Source organism: Olea europaea, chromosome 10 (genome assembly GCF_002742605.1).
Source record: "Olea europaea var. sylvestris chromosome 10, O_europaea_v1, whole genome shotgun sequence".
In the NCBI taxonomy this organism is placed as follows: domain Eukaryota; kingdom Viridiplantae; phylum Streptophyta; class Magnoliopsida; order Lamiales; family Oleaceae; genus Olea; species Olea europaea.
In genome coordinates, this window is record NC_036246.1 from 23,107,591 (window position 1) to 23,126,932 (window position 19,342).

At 30.3% G+C, this 19,342-nt stretch overlaps 1 protein-coding gene across 1 annotated transcript; it reads right to left on the reverse strand.

Moving 5' to 3' along the window:
• Positions 1-8,732: 8,732 nt before the first annotated feature.
• On the reverse strand, positions 8,733-15,565 carry LOC111400417 (serine/threonine protein phosphatase 2A 55 kDa regulatory subunit B beta isoform-like). Its single transcript, XM_023027836.1, has 12 exons — positions 15,468-15,565; positions 13,229-13,332; positions 13,045-13,143; positions 12,655-12,774; positions 11,856-12,062; positions 11,201-11,374; positions 10,720-10,941; positions 10,177-10,245; positions 9,996-10,087; positions 9,834-9,911; positions 9,662-9,735; positions 8,733-9,414 (listed from the first exon to the last, which is right to left on the reverse strand). The coding sequence occupies exons 1-12, from the start codon at positions 15,544-15,546 to the stop codon at positions 9,278-9,280; spliced, it is 1,455 nt and encodes a 484-aa protein (XP_022883604.1). The 5' UTR covers positions 15,547-15,565; the 3' UTR covers positions 8,733-9,277.
• Between the last annotated feature and the right edge of the window lie 3,777 nt (positions 15,566-19,342).

Sequence of the window (19,342 nt, forward strand, 5' to 3'; positions counted from 1 at the left end):
AACAGACTGTGAAACTATAGTAAAATTTATCAAAAAGACAAATTTTGATAAAATAAGACATAAAAGATGGATAAAATTATGAGATATTAAATAGTTATAAAATTAATATATAACATGCAGGTGAAAAAAATAATATTTTAGCAGATAATTTAAGTAGGCAGGTTATTAATTTTCTAATACATTATCTTCATGATGTAGATAGATCAAAGGATGATAAACTTTGGAAACGTCACTCTAAGAGTGGCCCCTCAAGAATTTAATCTTCGATTCACATGAAATAATTTAGAAAGACTAACAAAAAGGAAACGTTGTCTACTGGATAATTTCTGAATGACATGTGACTTTAAACAAAAATTAGAGAGCATTAATCCCTTAGCTAACCATTTTAAACAGATTCATAATCAAGTAGAAAGCAGAAAATTGTAGTTTCTTTGCAGTAATTAAAGGTAGAATACCCGATATATATAATTATTGGCCAAAAGTACTACAACGAGTAGAAAGATTTCCTGACCCCTTTTCAAAGGATTTTATAAACTCAAAGAAGTTTTAAATTTCTGTAGAGAAATAATAGGATTTAACTTTTTTATATCTAAAAGAGTTAGACAGATTATGCAAACCACTACTTCTCAAGCATCATCAATATCTATACAACTTTGCGATATTTGTGAAACTATGACCAAATTTGTTAGAAATTTGAATCTTAGAAAGCATTCATTAGAAGAAAGACTACAGATCCTTTAAGATAAAATTTCTTTATCCCAACGGAGTATTAGTAAATATTAAAATGAAATTCTTCAGTTACAATAAAGTTTAAAAAGATTTAGTTCTAAAGATACTCTTGAAATACCTATTTCTATAGATATTGCTTCTACAAGTATAAATTATTCTGATAAAATGAAAGAATTATTGACCTAACAAATTCTACAGCTGTAGGGCAATAAAAGACTTCATATGAGTTAGAACAAAAACTTGTTGATTGCGTCAATATTGTTCGAAGTTATATAAAGAATTCTGTTGTAAAAGAAATTATAGATTTTGATCAAAATTTAAGTTACTATCAAAATGAAAATAGATATTTCCTTAAATATGGTCCCAAATACGAATCAGCTAAAATTTCAGCCTTTCTTAAATACAATTATCCCACAATTTCCTTTGATTATACAATTTTTGAAGAATAAGACCTTTTTACCCAACTTTATAGTTTGGTGTGTGTGTGTGTGTGTGTGTGTGTGTGTGCGCGCGCGCGCTAAACAAATCTTTTTGATTTTTTTCACCAAAACTTAAACCGATTCTTGATTGATTAAAAGATCATCCCTTGATGATTCAGTTTATTTCCAAATCCCCTCTTATAAATAATGGTATTGTAATTTGAGCATATCATCCTATTTTAATATATGAAGGAACCAAAAAATTTAGGCACTCTTAAAAGACTAATACTAAAATAAAAATTAGATAGATTGATTATGAAAGACGAATCTCAGAACCACAGTAATGATAAAAGTGTAAAATAATGATTTCAGACTAGTGGCATAGTAGAGTAACAGAGCTATTTTCTGCCAAGAGCACCTCTCTATAAGAATTCGAACAAAAAAAATTCCAATACCAAATATTGAACAAAAGAATTTATATTTGAGGGCGTTTCAGGAAACTAATGGAGAATTTACAGAAACCCGATTAGATACAGAAGAAGAAGAATAATACATATTCGATGACAAAGATAATGAAATGGATCCAGAGCTAAAAGAAGCTTACATTGAAATGATGAACAAAGAGGTGCAATAATTGAGAATGAAGAAAAGACGTAAAGAAAAAGAACAGTACTCAATTATCAAGTAAAGTCAACAAAAGAAGGAAGCCCAAAGACAAGGTTGTCAGAATGAAGAAAAAAGTCGTAATAATTTCATATAGTTGTTTTAAAATCGCACACCTGTGAATTTGTACAGTATTTATTACATTTTCTTTAATTATAGATCGCACACTTGTAAAGTGATACAGTATCAAAAAAATAGACGTAATGTACCAGCATCTATAAATACTCACAAAGAAAACACACATCCAAAAAAAAAAAAAAAACACAAAGCACACTATCAAACTTGCACTAAAAAAATATTTCCACAATCTTTGTAAATTCAAAGACGTCCTTGTAAATTCAAAGATTTCGGAATTAAAGGAAATCATTTTCACACTTTCTCTTGTTTATAGTTTTCGTCTAATTTATTTATTTTTCGGAAAAGGCCTAAAGAGGAAACCCCAAGTAAGTAGTTAATTCACAAATAATATTTTATTTCTTTTTCAAAAACATATTTCTAACGCTCTTAGTCTCTTTATACTGGATTTCACTGTCAAAAGATAAAGTAATCCTCTGAATTAAGTTGGCTAAATTGTGGGAGTTTGTTCAAACCTTTTAAATATGATGAAAATATTTTTTATTACAGTTTTAAGCATTTTTTTTTTAAAAAAAATGGTCAAGAAAAATGCTAAGAAAGATTTAAAAAAGGATTAATTTGTTAAACGGTCAAGTATTCTGAGGCCATTACAATCATATTACTTTTAAGATCCAATATTTTTATACTTCATTTACTTTACTTTCTTGATTAGTAGAAAGTTTAAAAAAAATTATTAATATTTGTTTAGAAAATCGAGAAATTTGTATATTAATTGTTACAGAAAGCCACATATTATCCGCACTATATAGAAATAGAGGTGACTTCTCTATAGAGATCAAGAAGCAAATCACTAATCTTTTTATCTCTCAATGTCGGAGTTTCTTGATAGAAAATCCTAAAAATTGTAAGAAAAGGCAAAAAGACATAAAAATTGTAAGATAAAATAAAGATAAAAATAGTAAGATTCCCTTTCTAAGAGAAAAAATTTCTTCTAAGATTTCTTATCTTAGTAGATTTTTTCGAAACTGTTTAGAAAATTTTCTATTTTAACCACATAATTTGAAGACTTTGTAATTGATAAGAAGATTTGTCATTTTCTCTTGATTAGAAGACAAACTTTTTGAAATCACTTAAAGATTTTTTCAAAAGATTTGTCATTCTCCTTTAATTAATAGATAGATTTTTTCTTACTCACTTAAAGACCTTTTCAAAATTGTACAAAGAATTTCTCCATCACTTTCTACACAGAGAACTTTACTATAAATAAATAGTATGAGATTTTTTGCCAAAAATTTTCAAACATAATTTAATTGACACGTAGACTTCTTCTTACTATAAAAACTTTCTCTTACTATAAATACTCATATTATTCACAAAGAAAAACACAATGAGAAAAAACACAAAGCACACTATCACACTTATATTCAAAAATCTTTTCACAATCTTTGTAAATTCAAAGACATCCTTTTAAATTCAAAAACTTTGAAATTAAAGTAAGTCATTTTCACACTTTCTCTTATTTTCATCTACTTTATTTTTTTTTCGGGCAAGGCCCAAAGAGAAAACCCCAAATAAGCAATTAATTCACAAATAATATTTTATTTCTTTTTCAAAAACATATTTTTAATGCTCTTAGCCTCTTTATTATGGATTTCATGACCAAAAAATAAAGTAATTTTCTGAGTTAAGTTGACTAATTCATATCCCATTGTGGAAATTTGTTCAACCATTTTTAAACATGATAAAAATCTTTTTTGTTACAGTTTTAAAACATTTTTTTTTTAATTTCAAGAAAAAAGATAAGAGAGAGAGTTAAAAAAAGGATTAATTTACTAAACGGTAAAGTACTCTGAGGTTATTACAATCATATAGTTTTTAAGATCCAATATTTTTATGCCATTAGATAATTATACTTCATCTATTTTGTTTTGTTGTTCAATAGAAAGTTTTAAAAAATTTATTGATATCCATTTAGATAATCGATAAATTGGTAGATTAATTATTATAGAAAGTCACATATTATCCGCACTAGATATAAAATAGAGGTGGCTCCTTTTTACATATCAAAAAGCAAATAATTGAGCTTTCTATCTTTCAGTGTCGAAATTTCTTGATAGAAGATCTTAAAGATTGTAAGAAAAAGTAAAAAGACATAAAAAATTATAAGATAAAATAAAGATAAAAATAGTAAGATTCCCCTTTTAAGAGAAAAAAAATTTCTTTTGAGATTTTCTTCTCTTAGTAGAATTTTTGGAACTACTTAAAAATTTTTCTATTTTGGTCATGTAATTTGAAGACTTTGTAATTTGTAAGATTTGTCATTTTCTCTTAATAAGCAAACAAACTTTTTCAAATCGCTTAAAGATTTTTTCAAAAGATTTTTCATTATCCTTTAATTAATAGATAGACTTTTCTTACTCACTTAAAGACCTTTTCAAAATTGCACAAAGAATTCTCCATCACTTTTTATGTAGATAACTTTACTATAAATAAATAAAATAAAACTTTTTGCCAAAAAAAATTCAAATAGAATGTAATTGGCATGTAGACTTTTTCTAATTCTATGTTTCCTAATAATCTTTGTTCTGTATTTGTAAATCTACTATCATATAAACATACTAATACTTTAGCTCCTAAATTTTCTCTATGAATCCTTTTTACTCCTACTATTATGAATCCTAAATGTGCCTGTTGAAGATTTGTATTAATAATTTCTTTATAAGATTCTTTTTATATTAAATCTAGGGATATAAATTGATCTTCATGTATAAAGAAACATTTCTTTCTCCATAATGCTGATCTATTAAAGATTTTCTAAATAAATTTCCTTTTTTATATATGTCTAAAGTTTTTACTAATTTTAGTTTATTTTGTCTAAACATTTCTTTATATTCTTTTATATCTATTAAAGATTCTAGTCTGGTTTCAGATTCTATTTTTTAACTTAATGTTTTTAGTAAAGGATTACTAACTAATTTATTACTATTGGCTACAATTTGTTTTCTTTTATCCATTACGTATAGATCCACTTAATTTTCTTAAATTTACTAAGTTATTTAGTCTTACCTAAATCTAATTTTTCTAATTTATTTATTATATTATCTAAATCTTATCTAGTATTTATTGACTTTTCTTTTTCTAATGTTTTAACTTTACTTTCTAATTTTTTAAAGTTAGGACTAGTATCTATTTCTCCTATATTGTTAATTTTTATTTTTAGTATTTCTATATTTTGATTTTTAATATATTTTAGATTACTTTATAGAGTTTTTATATTTTGACTTATATTTTCTAATAAATTTTGTACTTTTTATTTAAAGTGTTTCTTTCTAAATTTTCTCCTAAATTTACAATACTATTTAGCTGTTTATTCTCAGAGTGTAAAAGATGCATAAAATTTTTATCAAAATTACAAATCAAAGAAGTTATATCTTAACAATCTTTTCTTTTAAAATTTCTAAATTTAAGTAATCTACTCTTTTAATAAACTAATTATATTTTAGACTAGCAAATAGTTCTGATACCAATTAGGGTGGTAAGATTTTGTTGTAATAAAAGAAAAAGTCTTTGTAGTAAGAAAAGGTCTATGTGCCAATTAAATTTTGTTTGAAATTTTTTGGGCAAAAATTCTTATTTTATTTATTTATAGTAAGGTTCTCTACGTAGAAAGTGATGAATAATTCTTTGAGCAATTTTGAAAAAGTCTTTAAGTGAGTAAGAAAAAGTCTATCATTAATTAAAGGAGAATGACAAATCTTTTGAAAAAATCTTTAAGTTATTTGAAAAAGTTTATCTACTAATTAAGAGAAAATGACAAATCTTCATACCAATTACAAAGTCTTCATATTACATGGCCAAAATAGAAAATTTTCTAAGCAATTCCAAAAAATCTACTAAGATAAGAAAATCTTAAAAGATATTTTGTTCTCTTAGAAAGGGAATCTTACTATTTTTATCTTTATTTTCTCTTATAATTATTATGTCTTTTTTCATTTTCTTACAATCTTTAGGATTTTTTTTATCAAGAAACTCCGACACTAAAAGATAGAAAACTCAATGATTTGCTTCTTGATCTGTAAAGGGGAGTCACCCCTATTTCTATCTAGTGCCGATAATATGTGGCTTTCTATAATAATTAATTTACCAATTTCTCGATTTTCAAACAAATATCAATAAATTATTTAAAACTTTCTATTGAATAACAAAGCAAAGTAAATAAAGTATAATTATCTAATGGCATAAAAATATTGGATCTTAAAAACAATATGATTATAATGGTTTTAGAGTACTTTACCGTTAAACAAATTAATCTTTTTTTTTTTTTAACTCTCTCTTAGTTTTTCTCTTGACATTTTTTTTTAAAAAAAAAAGACTTAAAATAGTAACCAAATTTTTTTTCATCATATTAAAAAGGCTTGATCAAACTCCCACAATTGGGATATAAATTAGCCGATTTAACTTAGAGGATTATTTTATCTTAGACCCATGGAATCTAGAGTAAAGAGGCTAAGAGTATTAAAAATATGTTTTTGAAAAGAAATAAAATATTATTTGTGAATTAATTGCTTATTTGGTGTTTCCTCTTTAGACCTTGCCCAAAAAATAAATAAAATAGACGAAAATTATAAATAAGAGAGTGTGAAAATGACTTATTTTAATTCCGAAATCTTTGAATTTACAAAGATTGTGGAAAGATTTTTTAGTACAAGTGTAATAGTGTGCTTTGTGTTTTTTCTCGGTGTGTTTTTGTTTGTGAGTAATATAAGTATTTATAGACGTTGGTACATCACGTCTATTATTTTGATACTGTATCACTTTACAAGTGTGCGATTATAATTAAAGAGAAAGTAATAAATATTGTACAACTTTACAGGTTGACGGTTTTAAAACGATTATATGAAATTATTGATAACTTTTTTCTTCATTATGATGACATTATCTTCTAGTTTCCTCCTTTTGTTAACTTTGCTTGATAATTGAGTACTATTCTTTTTCTTTACGTCTTTTCATCTTTCTAACTTTACTTTGTCTTTTCTTCGTTCTCAATTATTGCACCTATCTGTCCATTATTTCAATGTAAGCTTCTTTTAGCTCTGGATCCATTTCATTGTCTTTATCATCGAATATGTATTCTTCTTCTGTATCTAATTGCGTTTCTGTAAATTCTCAATTACTTTCCTGAAACGCAATCAGATATAAATTCTTTTGCTCAACATTTGGTATTGGAATTTTTTTTGTTTTGATTCTTATAGCGAAGTGCTCTTAGTAGAAAATAACTCCATTATTCCAATGTGCTACTACTCTGAACTCATTATTTTGGACTTCCATCATTGCTCCAGTTTCTGAGATTCGTCTTTCATAATTAATTTGTCTAATTTTTATTTTAGTATTAGTCTTTAAAGAGGGCCTGAATCTTTTGGCTCCTTCAAATATTAAAATATGACGATAGGCTAGAATTATAATACCATTATTTACAAAAGAGGGTCTAGAATTAAACTGAATCATCAAAGGATGTTCTTTTAACTGATCAAGATTTTTTTTTAATTTTTTTCTTAAAACAAATGTATAATCAAAAGAAATTGTGGGATAATTGTGATTAATCCAGCCACTAATGTCCATAAGCTTCTTGAATATCTTTTTTGTATTAATTCTATGCACCTCTCAATTTTTGCATTCTAATATTTACATTTGTACATACTTTACTTTCTAAATTTGTTTTGACATATTTATATTCAAATATATCAGATAAAAATTTTGTTACGCCAAAGTAATTATTATTATTATTATTTTGGTTCAAATCTTTTTATGTTTCGATTTGTAATTTTATTCTGTATTTGAAATTTTTATCATCATTCATGAATATGTTATCATTTCTTGAATTTGAAAGTTTATTATGTTATTTGTAGTGGCGGTGTCACTGGTGTGTATGTGGCGAACAAAGCAAGGCTTGAAAGTTGCAAAATGGACGAAATAAAGTGTAGTCATTATTTTTCTACATAATTTGTCCTACAATTTTTATAGATTTTGTGAGTTTTTTCATCTAGAAGATAGTAACGAAAATATTGTTTAAACGTGCAAAAGTGAAGGATTACAACACGAGAAGCAATAGAGGAAAACCAAAATAGGCTCTGCTGAGGTACGTAATTCAAAATTGAAAATTTATATATTAAATACAAAAAAATTTGCCCTCTCCAGAGACAATCCAGAAAATTTATAAAACTGATATAAATTTATAAAAATTATTAATTAAGATAGTATTAGTACTGTCAAAAATAATTTTAGTACTTACTATTAATTACAAGTAAAAATGGCAATTGAATTCTAAACTTCTATTATTTATGGTGCAATTCTCAATTTTGACAGTTTCATCCCAACTTCCACCCTCAACCCGTCGGTTTTGCAATTCATTGAGCAGATTGTAAATATGGCCATTAACGACTAGAGATCATCATAAATGATTAAAGTGTGTTGTTTACGGTACATAAAATATTCAGTCAAAGTTGCTCCTGTATAAGGAGCAAAGTATTGTAATGTAGCAGGGGAATAAATATTCAGGTGCTTGTGAACCTTCAAGTACTGTTTTATTCAATGTTTGCTCAATTACTCTTTTACCCGCAAATGCAATATATGAATTGGGTTCATGAGTCGCCGGCTCATTCTTCAACAGGCACGCGGTCAGAGACCTGGCTCCTCCCACTACTTGGGAGCTTACAATTTCATATTCTATTTCACTCCCCGATGGGGGTTCTAAGGTTTTGAATTATGACCTAGATCTGATCCTCAAAAGACATTAGATTGCCCAAAATACACGACACAGATCTGCTCACTCAGACATGAATACCGAAATACGGTGAATAGCAGCCAAAATCTAAGTTGTGGTCCGAACTTAAATTCCTTTACCGAAATCTATAATAAAAGCAGGCATTTACAATGAGAAAAGTTTCGCCCTACCAAAGAAAAACTGAATAAAACTTAATGCCCTGCAAGTTTAGCAGTAGCTCCCTTACGGGAAGATTTATAAGTAAAACTACATTTACCTTAAAACTAGGATAATATAGGACATCCTATAGTTTTTGTTTGTAAGAGAACTACAATCACATTCTTTCCCAACTTCGACCTAATTGGTTAAGAACAGAACCACATCTTTCCTCCTGAGGGGAGTCGTAAAAAATAAAAGAAATATTGGGTGAGCAGAAATAGCAAGGGAGAAAGGGATGGAAAGAAGGAAGCGAGCCATTTATAGGCTAAAAGGACATGTAGCCCTCTAGTGCATATCATGAGCGCCGTTTCTATTGAGGCACTTGGATTAAGATAGTAGAGCCTTGGTTTGCTAAGGATAGAGGCATTCTTGAGTAGCAACCCAAATTTTTTTATCTAGCTCCAGTAATCGCTTATGCATAATACATGTACAAGCTATTTGCAGCAGCACAGGCAATTGAGTTCTCAGTTGGGTGCCATGCCAAATGGAGCAGCTTGGAAGTGAAATCAAATGAGTTCCCATTGGCATCAACTACTGGGCTTTCAGAACCTGCAAGAGAGATCTCAACACTCTTAGAAACGAGAAAAACTAAAAACCTGAAAGTGCATGTTTGATATACCATATTGAACTACACTGAACTGAACTGGAAGGGACTCGATGGTATTATGAAAAATGATTTTTTAAGTTCTTCAAACTAAGCAGTCCTATACAATCCTCTCTGCCAAATATGCACGAAAGGAATTGTGCCAGAGTGTGTACCAAAAAGGAAAAAGACAGAAGGGGACAAAAATAATACCTCGCTTGACCACACGAGAAATACTACTGCTCAGGGATCTGGAAGTTGTTCTTGAAGGGGTCTGAACTTGTCTTCTGAAAGGAAAATCAAAGTATTCCCTTTTTACCAATAACAACCAATAATGCAATAAATCAACATTAGACCAACATGTCAACTAATTGGGTTGCAGTACCTCATTGGGTTTTTGCTAGCTTCCAGAGTTGTTGCTTCAGTACTGCTCGCTGCACATCCAAATACGCGGAAGAGATTGCTGAAATCGTTTTTGCATTTATTTAGTTTGAAAAAATAGAGAAACATCAGTAATGGTGATAAAACTCAGGAGACGTTAAGATACCTGTAAGAACCAGTCGCTACTCGAAGACCATCACCACTCAGGCAACATTCAAATTTATCAAAAATGGAGTCACTTTCATACAAATCACACAGCTGCACATTATCAAATTACAATCTAATCAGCTCAAAAAACATTAGCAGAAAATGCTTTGTCAGAACTTTCCCTGAATAAGGTAATTCACCTTTGGTCTTAAATACTCATGAACCTGGAAGGTTGACACAGGACCAGAATCCATATTGATATCCCACAACTGACACCAAATAAGATGGATCAGTAACAGACCAGAATCGACACCATATATAAAATTGAAATCCAAATTATAATATATACTAGCTCCACAGGATTGTGCACAAGTATTCATCTTTAGCCACGGTTTTGAAAATAGAAGGCATTCTGAGGCCAAAGAGTAAAGAACTTTAAATAGGTGGTGCGCTAGGTTCTTTTCCATCTCAAATGCCATACTTCAAGCTCTTCCTATGTTTGCAACTTCTAAATGGAACTTAGTGCTTCGCCAACAAGAAGCAACTAGTTTCCATCACTCAGTATCATTTTTCTTGACAAATTTTCTGATTTTTGTATTAGTCGTCCGGAATCATACACTTATTTTCAACATCTCACTGCAACTGAGCAAAATGTATTCAAAAAACAAAGTATAAATCGTTACAAATGCAGCAGTAAAAGAATATAAAGCTCAAAGGGAGGAAATAACAACAAAAGATAGAACCTTGAGGGTCATGTAATCACGACTCAGTATATATCTTCCATCCCTTGCAAACTTAATATCAGAAACTGAAGCTATTATTTCAGTAAAAAATGACCTTGAACCAGGTGCCTCCTGTTCCTCAAAGCTGCATATAAAAAGAATATCTACGTTTCGTTTATATAAATAAAAAAGCAGTCGAACTAAAAGAGAAACAACATGGAATATTCGTAACCTGCCAACCTTCTACTTGGGACAGTTATTTGAGTGTTTAAATGTGAAGCAGACAAAACAAGCTCAAAAGAAGTGATTTCATCCGGAAAAGAAAATAAAAATAGTAATCACTGATCCGATAAATAAGCTTTAAGTTCATATAAATTTTCACGAAATTGAAAAAATATCCTTGCTTTCCCTCCTCTAGCTTGAGGCCTTAAAGTCAGAAGGAATTGAATAAATCAACAGTGTTAACATCAGGGGGTAATGAGGCAGTTAAAACTCACAATTAGAGAAATGTTTCAAATAAAAACTCAAAATACATAAAAAATTGGTAGTCATTAACTATTGACATAAAATATGGATATCCATGCCTGTTATTTGAAATAGAATTGATATGGTAGTCGTGCGCATGGGTATATGTTCTTCTACATCTTGCAACAAGTTTGATCTCATTGCTTGCAGCCTACAGATAGTATAACCAAAGTGTTAGAAAGAAAATTGAGTAAATAACAAAACAGATAATTCATTAAACAAGGACAGCTAAAACTTGTGTATTATAGGACTGCCTACTGATTGTCCATGTGAACTTGCAGACTTGTGAATGCAAAATTTAGACTAAGGTTTGTAATCAACCAGGCTCCAAGGCTCTAAACCCTTGAGAGAAAGTCATAACAAATAAAAAATTTTCAAATATACATGTAACTCACAGAAATATATTTGTAGAGAATTCATAGCGAATGTTTCAGTGCGTTTGAGAATGAGTACCTAAAATAATTTAATTATTCAGCAATGATCAATTTCTTTCACAGAATACATCAAACTCAGAGAGAGAGAGAGAGAGAGCACATTAATTCCATTGATGTAGAGGACACCCAAAAATTGATGGATCCTACAGAAACCTTGATAATGCAAGAGTAAATATAGCTTAGTTCAAGGACTACTACCACTGGTAATCTTAGTGAGGGAATGCCTGCAGGTAGAAAGGATGTATCATTTTTCAAACAGTTGAGAGATTGGTCTAGATAGCCCCCATTAGCAATATGTTGATTAGGGCTTGAAGAAATGCTTGAACTGGCAATGCTTCCGTTTATAGCACCTTTCAAAGGATCCACATTAGCTTCACAAATTTTCTTTACTTTCTTCTCTTGGACCTGTTTAGTTAAATACAAAGCACCAAAATCATGGGATGGACAAAGGCATAAAAACCAATTCTCAAGAACTCAAAAACTGGATCATGGGAAGAAATCAAGTGATATAAAATCATATTTGAGAAAATCTCCATGTAAGTAATAACAGCTCACACATATTTGAACTAACAAACACCTCCAATCAAGTTTTTTCCTGATTAAGATTTCAATGAACACAAAAGCTTCATGCCAAGTAGATCTACAACTTGCATAAGACCAATTTGCCTTACAAAGAGAAATGTAAACCATAAACTATAAACACAAGATCGGGTTGCTGGACTCGTAGAAGAAAAGAGAGCAACAAAGCCATGCACTAGTGCATATTAAGATGTGGGAAGAAAAGAAAAAAGAAAAATCCAGAGAGCAAGATCCTGTGCATTGAGGAATCAAGGCGTCAAATCCTCTGCATAGTGAGTACAAGACCCAGATACCATGAACACGAGGCTGGAAGTTCCATTTTACAGCTCTAACAATGAACTTAGAACACTAAAGTTATACATCTTTCTCTTTACAGCCACGACCATTGATTAAATAAAAATGAAATTGTTTACCTCACCTTCCAAAACTTAATGGTTTTGTCATTCGTCGACAAAAGAAAAACGGCGCCATTAGCTGTCTGGCACCACCGGATCTTATTGATTTTCTCCTCAATTTCCAGACTCTTGAGATAATCAAACTGAAAGGAATAAGTGAATGCATAAGTGAACAACTATGAAGATTTATTTATTTATTATCATTATTATTTTTTAAAATTAATTATTCATTTTGTTATTTTTGGTTTCCATTCTGAAGAGAGTGGGTTAGGGGGGCAGTAAAAGAGTAGAGACATCAAGCTGACCATTCACAGCTTCACTGTTAATATCTAGGGCAGCGTTTTTACAAAGACCAATCATCAAATCTCATGGGCACATACATAGAGGCAATGAACAAAAGTCGAAATAAATACCTCAGGTTCATGGCTCTGAAATTCAGTTTTGTAATGGAACTCTGGATGTCGAGTACCTGGATAGTCCATCCTCTCCAAATCTTTTCTATTTCCACCATGCTGCAAAATAAGTTGCAAAAGGAAAAGGTAAGAATATATTTAACTATATTTTAAATAAATTAGCGCCTCATATTTTGAGCATCACCTCTTTCGCATCAGTTCTTTCGAATAATACCACCCTTCCACCACGGTCACCGGTAGCAAGGTGGTCACCACTTTTATCAAACTCAATTGCAGAGATTATATCAACTGAAAAGTTTAAACAAAAATGGCATATTAGAATATCTTAGGTCCATGTTCTAAAATTCAAGACTTAAAATTTGGAAACTCATCTATCTAAGAGAACCAGTACTAAAATAACAGAGAAACAAATCAATCCATAGATATGCAACAGGAGTAAAAAGAAGGTGCTCTATATCAATATTCTCCAGGAATTAAAATAAGAAGACAAATTACAGAATATGGATAAATTCTGATTTAAGTCCACACTTTTCACTGAATGAAAAACTATTCGTGCAACAACGGTTACTTGGCAAGTCAAATAAGCCTCCCAAAAGTCGAGAACAATAACATGCTCTTAACTAATACAAAACGGACTACAGATACAATGACAGAGTCAACAACACACCAAATGCATGCATTTGATTCGTGTGGCTACAAGGGTTAGTGGCTTCATCAAACTACTAAATGTTCCTAAAAGTAGGATCAATCAATGCCATTCATAGACAATCACAAGAATCTAGTTTAGTGTCCAACAGTCTGTAGTTCAGTCAATATAGACTTCTTTATTTTTCATGTACAGGTAATTCACAAAGAAGAACAGGGAAGAAGTAAAGCATGTTGACAAACAACTGGGTAAAAATTGTAGTTTTGTAAGGTTAAAATATTTTGGACTTGGGTAATCAGTGGATTATTACTTACAGCCATGTTGCCAGTATATGGCAAGGTACAGATGCACAAGCAGAAGTAAATTACAAAGAGATATAGATACACATTGGAATGAGGAATTTATAATTTTGAAGCTCAGAAACTCATCCTTTGAAAATCCAAATCAAGTTTGAATCATCCAAATAAGGAAGTCTGTCTATATACGTTAACCTAATACACTTCACAAACGACTTCTAAATTAATGTCTTCTCTGCTCTCACCATAGGTACCCTTCTGAATGCGCATCGTACAAGCCTCTTTTTGCATGAGAGGGGTAATTGATGTTACAAAATTGACATGTTGAAAATCCAAATCTCATGTGAAATACCATCCAGATAAACTCAAAAATGTACATATTGCAATTTACCTGGATCCATGGTTATAGACAAGCCACTACTCAATACATCGTGATTCCAATGGTCCATACGCTCGCCCACTCTCCTTAGTCGGTAAGATAATAATGAGTACATTGCACAAATAAGTCTATAAATGAAACCTAATTTGGTGACATGGTCGATGTACGGTACATTACTAAACCACCAGTAAAAAATACAGTAATTCGAAAAAGGAGCTTACCTTCGCTAACTTGGAAGCAGATATAAGCTTAATCGTCACTTTTTTTGTGTTTTTCACAAATAATATAAAAACAACATAAAACAAAGTTCAAACACTGCCACAGCATGCCGAAAGGACAAACATCATTTGGAATCTTCCCAAAGTTCAGCCTTTGCACAATTCTGACTACATTTGGAAATTCCTAGGTGGTCTCAACCTGGACAACATTGTAATCTTTTGGAAGCAGAAAATGATTTTACAACATGTCCTACATTGCAGTATAGGCTTTAACCCAAAATCACAAAAGGAATTGTCATAGACCTTCAACCAAAAATAACAAGAGGACTTTTCAGATATCTATTGCATGACCATCATTACCATAACTGAAATTCAATAATCAAATAGCCTCTAGCCCATGCCCAAGACAAGTACTGGCAGTACAAATAATCACCGAGGAGTGCATTCTCATATAAGACATTCATCCACACTTGCAATTCAAGTTATGGGCGCTTTGGTTTTTTCAGGTCATAATAGAGAAAAAGTTGTTTAAATACCCAAAACAGCAATTACAGATATCCAAAAGTACAATATAGGATAAAAATTCAACAACAGAATAAATGCACGTAGTGAGAAAAACCAGAACCAAACTGTATTTAACTTGAGTCCGCTCCTACACTACTTAACCCTCAAATAATTAATTAAAATTGACATGCAAACCACCCGCTAAAATTGCCATCCTAAATCCAATTAATTTTCATTAAACTCTACAAGAACCGAGTTGATTTCTACCACTTAACAATTCAAAAGCATATCAAAATAATAAAACCTAAACCTCAATTCCAATATCCAAAAAGCACACAATTTTATTCATTCGTGTATTTATTTACACAGCCATTTCTCACCTTCTTGTACTTCTTCGCCGGCCGTCCGCTCACCAAACACCTGAGAGAATTTCCACTCGAGTGGCTGCGGTGGACCCATCGGAGCTGCCGCTACTTTCCCCCAAAATTTAAAAAAAAAAAAAAAAAATGCCGACAATTTTCACTTCAATTAATTACCAGACTGAAAAATGATTTTTCAAAAAAAAAACGATCTGGTCAGTATTAGGTCTAGAAATTTGAGAATCTGTCGGAGAAGAAGATCGGAACAGCAGCTTCATGAAAAATGTTGGAGTCAGATTCAACCATTTCTGAATTTGTACACATATACAACATCGATTAGAACAAAAGAGGATCCACACTGTCTCTCTATATAAACATCTGCATATATAGATTGCGCAGGAAAACGGGAAATTTCACTACAGCGCTGTTTTCTTTCTTGCTCTGTCTAAAAACATTGCTAACACAATTTTTTTGTCTTCTTTCCTCGGGACCCACCACCTCACCTCACCTCACCTGTTTTGCATTCTACGAAATCATATACTTTTGCCTAAATTGTGTGTTTGTAAAGGCGTATATGGCAAAGAAAAATGAAAGAAATATCCATTTTGTTTGTAGAATTAGAACACATTATTTTTTAAATTTATTTTTAATAATACATTCTCCAGATAGAATAATTTTTCACGTAAATTCATAAATTTTCTCTATTTTTAATCACTCATTCTTATTAAAAAAAAAATCAACTTTCACAAAAATTACTTCTCAAAAAATAAAAATCAAATAAGCTCTTAATAATACAGCTGTGCATCGCGATTTATGTGACATTAAAAATTAGGTCAAATAAAATTGGTCTTGTATCCCTACATTTCATTAAACCTTCATTTTAATGTAATAAGTGTTGCCTCTATATAACGATGATGGTCATCAATAGTTTACTTTCAAGCAATTTTCGTGCTCACCTAACAAGAAGAGAGGACGTTAACATGTCAAAATAATAAAATTGGGTAAAAATAACAATTATAAAACGTGTACAAAAAAATGCATGCTTGTCAAGAACGATGTCTTTAAAATTGGATGAAATCAGTCAATTCCACCAAAAAAATACTCGTAAAGTTGATAATATATCGAGCCATTAATCAACTCATGAGAGCTCGACCCAGTCTTTAAACGATCTCGGGAATGAACTGAGCTTGATTTTCAACTCGATATGTTAAATCATAAGTTTTTATGTGGTATTTAGTTTTTAATGGTGAATATTAGCAAATTTTGTTTTATGTCTTACTAGTATCTCCAATAGACTTTTTAAATATGAAATACTCTTTATTTTAGAGAGTGAATTTTTAAAATTATGCTCCAATGGACTCTTTAAATTAACATTTTGAAGTAGACTATAATTAAATGCATTCAAACTATTTCAATTTTCAACAGAGTAAAATAATAGAATAATTTGGAGGGAAGGTTGTGCCTAAAAGATAGGAAAAAATAATAAATATTTTTTGAGAGTAGTAAAATTAAGTGTTAAAATTAATAATTATGCTATTTATACATAAAAGGGTACATGAGAGATTACATAAAATGACGTGGAGAGAAAAGATTTGATGAAAAAGTTAACTATGTTTTAAAATGATAATGATAGAATAACATGCGACATTATGTAATTCATTTTGTAAAACTTGATGTAGATGTAGAGCTTGTTGAAGTATTTATAAAAATTTTATTCCTTAAATTTATAAACGCATTTGAAATTACAAAATATGCTCTTTAAAAATAAAAAGTTTCTTGAAAAATCTCTGAGAAGGATTTTTAAGTCTTGATTAAATTTATTTATTTTTTGGGTAATTAGCAGAAAACGTTCCTACATTTCGATGTTTTTTGTGGAAAACGTCCCTACCTTTCATCTTTTGGCGGATTACACCCTCACCTTTACCTTTTTTTGCGCAAAACGTCCTTTTGTCAATTCTCCGTTAAAATGTTCCATTAAATCAAAAGATAATTAGTACAAAAAGTCTCTACCTTTTAATATTATTGTGCAAAACGTCCCTGCCTTTTATTTTTTGACATAATTAGCACAAAACGTCCCTACCTTTCAATGTTATTGTGCAAAATATCCCTACCTTTCATTTTTTAGCATTTTCACCTCTACCTTTCACCTTTCATTGTGAAAAAGGTCCTTCTCGTCTATTTTTCAATAAAATGACGACTTTACCCTCATATTTAAATAAAACAAAAAGAAAAGAAAAGAAAAATAAATAATTAATTGTAATCATAGTCCTAAATCTTTCAAAACATTGCAGATAAATTCTAAAATTTTCACTACCGCCACTTTCATAACCCCACCAAGCCACCACATATAGATCCATATAGCACTACCTTTCAGCCACAACACCTATCGGACTCCACCACCACCAGCCTCGCCTCACTCTTCCCAATATCCTCCTCCATAGTATTGATCACCAATCTGTCCAAAACAACCACATTTACGGTGACAGAGTCTGGTGGGAATGGTGGCAAAAAGGTGGTATTATGTTGATTTATAGTTGACAGCTTGATAGGTTGTGAAAGTGGTGGTGGTTGGAAATTTATTATTTCTTTTTAATTTTTTAAAAATTTAAGGACTATAGTTGCAATTGGTTATTCATCTTTTCTTTTTGTTTTATTTGAATAGGAGGGTAGAATCGTCATTTTATTAAAAAAATGGATGAGAATGACATTTTTCGCAATGAAAGGTGAAAGGGGTGAAAATGCTAAAAAATTAAAGGTAGAGACGTTTTGCACAATAACATTGAAAGGTATGGACCTTTTGTGCTAATTATGCCAAAAAAATGAAAGATAATGACGTTTTGCACAATAATATTGAAAGGTAGGGACCTTTTGTGCTAATTACCTTTTGATTTAACGAAATATTTTAACGGAAAGTTGACAGAATGACGTTTTGCGCAAAAAAAGGTAAAGGTGAGGGTGTAATCCGCAAAAAAACGAAAGGTAGGGACGTTTCCCACAAAAACATCGAAAGATAGGGACGTTTTGTACTAATTACCCTTATTTTTTTATACTTTTCTATATATATTTTTTTTAAATGAGGGCTCATGAAGCATGGAGCAACTCAATAACTAGTACAATAAAATAAAATACAAAAATTTAGAAGCCGTTAAAATAATCACTCCTTAATTTTTATATATATAACATATTTTTATAGATTAAAGTTGAGAAATGACACAAAGTGTATGGTTCAACAATTTTAGAAAATTTCAAAAAAGGAATCTCCAAATGTCTATTATATTAGTATTTGAAACAAATATTTACGTTTTGTTTATAAGAAATTAATTTTTCTTGAAAATAATTTCCAGCCTTTTATTTTTCACTCATTTTCATCTCCGTCAAACACATCCTAAATTATTATGAGACCATGGCCTGGTCGAAGCTAGTTAAAATGACGAAATTGGCCTTGGTCAATTTGTTGTTTTGTGGGGGCTAAGGATTGAATGGAACTGAAACGTGAGTTATATGCAGCTTTTTGGGGAGTGAAAGGTGATTATTTGCTTGGGAATATGAAACATGTTTTAGCATTGTTTGATGATTGCCGACAATTTTTATGAGTAGAAGTTAATAAAAACACTATAAAATTTTGATATTTCATTTTAAAATGTCAACATTATTAAAATAAGTAGTCCAAAACCTTATATATTAATTTATATTTTAGTAATTATTTGATGTAAGATTTATCTTTTAATATGATTCCGGAAGACGATGACTCGTTTAATCAGATCAATTTTTGAATTCGTGTATTCATTTTTAGCTTTAATAGGATCGAATGATTCGTTTGAACTTAATGGGCTATGATACCATATTAAAACTCTGATTTTCATTTTATAAAGTTTAAATTGTTAAGAATGGTTGCC

Bases quoted from the DNA above. Each gene is read 5' to 3' on its own strand.
- LOC111400417 (XM_023027836.1), bottom strand. From the start codon at position 15,546: ATGGGTCCACCGCAGCCACTCGAGTGGAAATTCTCTCAGGTGTTTGGT. The intron at 12,775-13,044 runs GTATTTATTTCG...TATTCCTTTCAG, and splicing joins TTCAGAGCCATGAACCTGAG to TTTGATTATCTCAAGAGTCT. The intron at 9,415-9,661 runs GTATTATTTTTG...TCTCTCTTGCAG, and splicing joins TTCTCGTGTGGTCAAGCGAG to GTTCTGAAAGCCCAGTAGTT.